At 45.4% G+C, this 7,301-nt stretch overlaps 1 protein-coding gene and 1 long non-coding RNA gene across 13 annotated transcripts in view; one reads left to right on the forward strand and one right to left on the reverse strand.

Annotated features, from left to right (window-relative positions):
- The window catches only part of by (focal adhesion protein tensin), a 132,178-nt gene that overhangs the window by 67,338 nt on the left and 57,539 nt on the right, over window positions 1-7,301 (forward strand). Inside the window, exon 1 of one of the 12 annotated variants that reach the window (XM_026819430.1) lies at window positions 4,525-5,145. The exons of 8 other annotated variants lie outside the window; for them this stretch is intronic. Coding sequence is in view for 1 of the 4 variants with exons in the window: in XM_026819435.1 (XP_026675236.1) it covers window positions 7,222-7,230 (9 nt within the window). In the remaining 3 variants the exon portion in view is untranslated. Of the gene's footprint in view, window positions 1-4,524; window positions 5,146-5,180; window positions 5,391-6,442; window positions 7,231-7,301 lie in introns of those variants that run through there. 3 more of the 12 variants (XM_026819431.1, XM_026819433.1, XM_026819435.1) reach the window with 3 other exon arrangements.
- On the reverse strand, window positions 1,099-4,373 carry LOC113465200 (uncharacterized). Its single transcript, XR_003390043.1, has 4 exons — window positions 4,213-4,373; window positions 3,694-4,009; window positions 2,399-3,492; window positions 1,099-1,817 (listed from the first exon to the last, which is right to left on the reverse strand). It is a non-coding gene; the product is annotated as an uncharacterized LOC113465200 (long non-coding RNA).

A 7,301-nucleotide genomic window follows, 5' to 3' on the forward strand; every position in this document is an offset into this window, starting at 1 on the left:
AGGATGAAAAGCTTTGAAAGAGGTTTCTTTGATCATCAAACTAAAATATTTGCTCGCAAAATTCGAGTGTTGGTACAAAGACGGAGCCGTTTGCCTTATAAAGAACAGGCCAGCCAGCCGTGGAACGCTTAATCGCGTCTTGTGAGTTTAACTGATCGATCGTGACAAACCAGACAGGAGAAGCCCTTCATCCGAAGTAGCCTCCTCTTTCTTCCATTCGAGACGGCCGACACTCGACCGAGTCGTCCAAGAAGAACATCGAGTGCAATCGAACGTCTTTCGTTTCTCTTTCCACTCTTTTTTCCCGACGGCCGACTGGCACGTCAGAAAAAATCGTCGCTGCGACGAGTGGCAGAAGGATAGCATGCATGTGCATGCACGCTTGATAAACCTCCCGATCGAGAAGCTGCGAAATAAAGAAGAGCAAACATGATCGATCCGGGCGGAGCGCAGCGCGCAGCGGTCCCTCAGAAGTGGGTTAACGCGTAAAGCGTTCAAGACGCGACCGAAGAAAGTCGTAACTCAAAGCTGATCCGGCTTCTCGTTGTTATTCATGACAGAGAATTGGGTCAGGGAGCATTCGATCGATTCGCGTTCGATCGTTCTCAAACACGAGAATTTCCAGGATCGACTCATTCCAAAAAGGTGATTTCTTAGGTCCCCTTAATCCCAAGACGTCGCCCCTTTTATTTCTATGCTTCCAGCTTTTGCATAAGCTAACTAAAGTACTATGTGGGTCAGTGAGACGATCGACATCAACTCGTGAACTCTGTTATCGATCGACGCCTTATCGGGAGTAAACACGGAATGGTAGTACTAGCAGTAGATAAGGGACCGTCTATCAAGTAGATGGTGGATCCATTCATTCTTTATTCGAGTTACTACGACACACTAACGACATATTCTGTGTGTAATTAGTTGAATGAGAAGGGGAGCTTTGACCGGCGATTAAGCAAGCTTTATCGTTGTTGCTAAGGTCGACCGGATATTGTTACTCATTTTTTTTACCGAGAACGATACAGAAGACTTCTGTGGAGCAATAGGAATTAGCTTATTCGGCAATAAACAGATTAATAGTGATTTGTCACAAAATTGAATGCATTTATTTAATATGATAATAGGAAGAATAATCTTGAATTTAAATGCATATTTAGTTCCATTCATAAATTCAATTTACTCTCAGAGGAAGCATTTCAAATTTTTAAATGTTTATACCAGTTTGCAAAAGGGAAAATACTCTTCATTTCTCAGACTCGTTCCATTTCGTTATGAAATTCGCTCGCAAGTTGTATACAATTCCTCTTAAAGTGGACACGTACTGGAGCATTCACTTGTAATGAGTATTCATGTTATATTACGAACGAATGGTAATTATAACACGAGGACGCGGTTCGATTTGCGAAACCTATACATATTGCTCGCTGTTCTCTTACAAGCGAATGCTCTAATAAACTCTAATTTCTGTCCACCTTAAAGTATTCGAGAGGTATTCTTGATCGATCAGTTCTCAAGGTTCCTTCGCCTCGTCGACTCGTCACTGCAGAAATTGAAAGAATGGGAAAAGAAAAGGTTATGGATTTGTCGAGTGTCCGTAGCACGGTGAACACTTCAGCTTTGGTACTTCAACTCTCGAACCAACCAGTCGACCAGCCACCCACTTTGGTCTGCCACCCACGTGAGTACGTGTGACCACCAATATGACCAAGGCATACAGTGTTCTCCGATGTTTGCATTCCTTCTCTTCGATTTCTGTCAGTGGACCCTATCGCTAGTAGCCGGAAAACCGCTTGGTAGGGTCTGAGTCCAACCATTTTGATCTACTTGATATAGTACATAATATATGTATTTTGCTTTTACAAGTGTGTCAGACGAATTAGCATTTTTATCGTAAAAAATATGACAGCAAGAAATTATAGCTGCGTGTGCATCGACGTATGAAAAAAAGTATTGTTCTTTCATGAAATAGGTTGTTTTCTAACTAATTAAAGTATGTAAAGTGTGCTATTTAATTTCTGACAGAATGTAGAATTAAAGAAGATTAATGATCGAATGAAACAATAGTAATATTGTGTGCTCCTTGTATGTTTCACTCTTTTCTATTTGCGAAATCCGAATCTTGCTGTTATTTACGAAACCGTAGTTCCAGTTTCGATTCGAAGCGAACAGAACGAGCAGCTCTGTTAGTGGCATTAAATCCAGGTCGTAATAACGTGCATACGCGTGCAAACATCCAGTCTTGCTTACCCGTTGTCGCGATAACGTTCATGGAAAAGCTGTTGCTCGACTTTACGATGAACGATAGCAATATAACATGCGTCTCAGCCGTGAGCGTAATCCGCGACGAGTACGCTTTTCGAGGTGAAGTACGATATTAACCTGACGAATATTTTTTGCTCACCTTTACAATTCAAAGCGGGCGATACTAATTTAATCCAACGGCGCCATTTAAAGTTTCCCCTGAGTCATGTACACCTTCGCAATCACCTCTCGACCAGGGTTCATCAACGAGTAACAATAGCCAAAGACAATCGCGCCGCCAGCTTTAATTAGCCAGTCGAATTCCAGCCGGTCGACGAAACAAATTGCATCCCGCGAACAACTCGATCGGCACGCAATTATGCGGGTGAAGCAGGTCGCTGGACAATGTCTCATAATTCAGAGTGCGACTTCCTTATGACTCCATTGTGCGATGCGTCCTTGTACGACGAACGCATGTCCGTTGATGGTCACGACGTTCGACTCCAGCAGGGTAGGAGGATGACCCTCCGATGATATGTGTGCCTACCCTTTCGGACTGATCCTCCTCGAGTCGGTGTTTACATGCGTCGGCACAGCCAGAAAGGAACTCGTTCCCCTCGTGCAAACGACTGTGCATTACCGGTCGGAGTATCACGGGTTACACGCGCGTAGGTTGCGCGAGGGGAGACTTTTTCCGTTTCTTCCGCGCCGGAATATTCTGTACGTGGTCGGACGACACGTGGGTGTCGTGCCCACCTTCCTTCGTACTCCACGGGCCCTTCACGTGTTATTCTTCAACTCGTACTTTCTTGATGAATTTCCCCAAGTGATCAATATTACTTGGCATATTCAAGTGAACGTTATATAAATTATGTACCAACATGTTACACGTTGAAATTGCACCTTTTATGTATGGTTAACATAACACAGAATTTTCTAGCGATTATATCAATAACTTCATTACCCGTCATTTATGAGGTGATGTAAAACATTTGGAGAAAAGCAAGCGTGAACGTAAATGAGCGTACAGGTAACCGCGAAGCAAGTGTTTAATATTCGCGCGTGCAAGCTGCACTTGAGAGATCCCCCATCTGTTGCATAGTAAACTCCGGTGATCTCGGTTATTGGTGTTATCACAATTTCCGTTCCCGTGAAGGCCGATTGTTATAGCGGCCGCCAAGACTTGAATAACGCATTACGTTCTCTCTCATTGGCAGGAATGGAACAGCACATCGTCCCACTTGTTACATTAATCTGAAGTGACACTCAATTGAAAATCTAATCTGTTTTTGATAAGTATAATTGAAAAAAATATTCAAATAGTCATATTACTCTACATACTTCATTTAAAATATTTATTATACGAGCTTTTCAAATTGGTATAAGAGACGATCACGATAGTTTATATTGTTTTAATGCGCACGAACTTGTACTTAATATGTCATTGTTAACTACCTTATAATCTATGGGTCACGAAAAGGTCTTGAAAGTTCAAGGCACTAGAAATATTCGACTCCAAAGAACAGAAGGGATTCGGGCCCATTTCTCGTCCGTGAGTTCATAATTCTTGCCGCCAAGCGTAAGATCCGATTGGTTACGCAAGCACAGCAGGCGTTCAGTCTGCATCGCTTGACTGCAGGGACTCCTGGTGCAGTTTATAGTCTCGTCCCCACCTCCAACCTTGTCGTCGAGGCTCCAGCACTCCAGTCTTTCCCTCAGCATCCACGACGTAAGCCGCCACGACAATATTTGCGAGAACTTGCCAAGATAACTACGGCGATAAAGAGGATCACGGTTCCTACCATTCAGACTGGACCACGTTTCGACGTCAAGGCTCGTTGTAAAGATAAATTTAAACTAATTCACGAAATTCTAGTTCAGTCATTATCTTTGCAAAAGAAATGAGTATTTAAATAATCCTTTAAAAAAATGAAACTGCAAGGTTGTTTAATACTGTTTCACTATATGACTAACTTCCATTTCCAATATCCAAGCTTGCTTAAAAATTGTGACAAATCGAAGCACTTCCACCATTAACTCCAGTTCGCAATGAGATGCGATTAAAGCTTCGATCACGAGGAGGAACTAGTTCGCGGCAATCTGCATTCGCAAGTATGTGATCAACGACAAAGAGGTCGTTCAGGCGAAGAGGGCCGAGTGCTCGAGACCAGGGGAATGGCACATGCGACACACGAAGCTTACTTAGTTAGCCTCGTGTTCCGCGCGATCTCCGCGCGCGGGCAGCCAGCAGTTGCGGTGCGCGCGTACGTGTAAGCGCACGTTCGTCGCGTGAGAGGTCTCGAGGCTGCGGGCATTTCCGTGGCTGCTCGCGGAAAATTGCCAGTTCCACGTAAATCCTTGTCCGTCATTCCGCGTCGTTTTCAGGCCTCGAACGGTGATCACCACGATGTTAGACGATCGCGGCGTTCTCCATCGCCCCGTGATTTTGTTTATTCGCTTCTAGCGATTGGCCCTCGTTAATCAACGGATCGAAATGCCATCTTAAAACCAGGCGAGACTCGATGCTCGACGGTGACAGTGCATGTTAACCTGTGTCAGTGGAGTTGGCTCCGTTTGATTGAATTACGCTCGTTTCGGTGTTCCGCCGCGAGGACGACACTCGACGCTCTCTCCGCGCGTTCCCTTTCAACGGAACGGAGACAGCGTTTCACGATAATTAAATTGCATTTTAAGAGGGACACGTCGTCAAGCGGAGAGCGACATTAAAATCGAGTCCATCGGAGGAGCTTTCAATTCAATTAAGCCGATCCGTCGATCTTTGAATCGGGAGCCGTAGGAGTCATTAGCATAGCAACGACCCTCGCAAAAGTTTTATTGTCTGGCTCCGAGGCAATGGACGAAGGAAAGGAGTTGCTGGAGATTCTGGCCTAGCGATCGTCGGTACAGGTCTATTTTGAAGCCATGGATAAATATTTACAAGGAATATCGTTGATTCATGACAAGAAAGCGAGCTGCCGAGGCGGATCGTGCGCACCACGATCTGCCGCTACTCGCCAGTCGTACTACGTGAATACGTGTGAGAGCACGTAGCGCTATTCCGTCCTCCAGTTCGTGAGAAACTTGACTCGTTCGCATGTTTTCGCGTGTACCGGGAACTTGAACGATACGTCGATCGCTTATCCTGCAACCAGGTGCTCGCTCGATTAATTCGATTAAAAGTTTCGTGTTCGTTCTCTCGTAATGAATCACTCTGACGGAGATTATTACTGTTCTCTACTTATTTATCGTGATATTCAGTGACTCGTGATTTTAAGCTGTTTAAAAGCCCACATCTGACAAATTGCAGAGCATAATTGGATAATTGCAACTATTATTTAAGGGCACGACATGGACGACCCGAGATTTTTAGCAGCATGGAAATCATCAAGGGCATGAAATACAGTGCCATAGCCGTAAATGGAAGATGTAAATAGGTAAAAACATGCAAAAGCAAGGGGACCTCAGAGGGCCCCGGTGCTATTTCCTCAAAAGGGTGCGCAAGAGTACCTCAGATGCAGACTCGGAGGAGTTAGATCTCCTGTTGTTTAGAGCATCAACAGGGTAGGCGATCAAGGCCTCATAAGCTATTCTAGCTTAAGTTAGTAGATACTTAAGGCCTGAGCAGCTGGAGATCTAATCCCTGATACTAGTTCGGGAAAATAGCATCGGGGCTCTCTGAGGTACCTTGTTTTTGCTTATGATTACCGATACCTCGCATTTACCACTACGATACTAGATTTCATGCCCTTGGTAATTTTCAAGCCGATAAAAATCTCGTTTGATAAAATATTGTGATGACACGTGTCACCAGTGAAAATAAACCCCTTAGACAATTAGTAATTTTATTGTAAACCAGTTTATTTTTAAATGAAAAGTGTAGAAGCTGGTCAGTCTCACTGTCATTAGTCCTCGGAATCTCGAGACACTTTCTCCCACCATAGCACCACGGTCGTGACAATGACGTTGCCCGTGAATTGTCACTGATTGAGAGGACTGAGAAGACACGCGTGGGCAGCGAGAATCGTCTCTAACTCGAACGCGTCGTTTATCACTAAAATAGACCACGGCCAGGATAATGGCTTACATTCCGTCAACAATTTCTATCAAAGAGAAATAATCGATTCTAATTTTGGTAGCAGTTCTGTGTATGCTTTCCACATCGATGTTTATTCACCGTAGGCGCAGCGCTTGCAGATGTTCGCGAAGTACGCGCGCGCGTTACGAAACGGAGGATTGTTTCGCGTCGAGTCGGCTCGCGTCGATCACGCAACAACGCGAAAGAAAAATTTCCGCGATCGTTCGTTAAAAGGTCTGGAGATATTGCTTTATCGTCGGCGACCGTGTGTGCGGGTGACGCGATAACAGCGTGAGAAGCGAGCCGCAATGCAGCGAGCATGCAGGTGAAAACCGGCGATGTGACGCGAAGCGACGTTTCGTCTTCGAGCGAAACGAGGGCCACCGATCCGCTTCTATGTGTGTGCGGCTAGGGAAGAAGAGAAGTCTCGTCGACACGGGTAACCTGGATTTCTTGTTCGCTGGGACACAAAGCCGTTGTCGCCGGGAACAAACGGTGTCCTACGGTTAAATTAGAGCCGTACACGAGATCTCGCGAGCTTTTACTGCCGCTCCGCGCCGCGCCGTTGCAATCTCGATCTCAGCCGAGCGAGAGGTCGTTTATCCTCCCTCGAGCTATGCGGCCAAGAGATGTCCGGCTTCGTTCTCACGTGGTCCTCCGTGTCCGCGCGGTTTAGAACGCAAACACACTGCCGTTAGAGGACTGCGATCAAAAGGCCGCCAAGAATGCTCGTCGGTGGATATTATGGGTTCACTTGCTGGGCCCCTTCCCGGGACCGTAAATTTCAACTGTTTCTTGGAGCGAAGCCCGGCTGTGAAACTCGAGATGAGAAATTTCCAAGCGGAAGCTGCTAAACGTAGGAGTGGATACCGCGGCCGTTTGTTAATCTAACGATCCCGCGGTTGACAATGCAGAAGGTAGTGAACTTCGAGAACATACGGCTTGTAACATTTGTCAAAAACAACTATAAATTACAAATCAAAATATT

Source organism: Ceratina calcarata, unplaced genomic scaffold, assembly GCF_001652005.2.
Source record: "Ceratina calcarata isolate Rehan_Ccalc_2016 unplaced genomic scaffold, ASM165200v1 scaffold151.2, whole genome shotgun sequence".
Taxonomy (NCBI): Eukaryota; Metazoa; Arthropoda; class Insecta; order Hymenoptera; family Apidae; genus Ceratina; species Ceratina calcarata.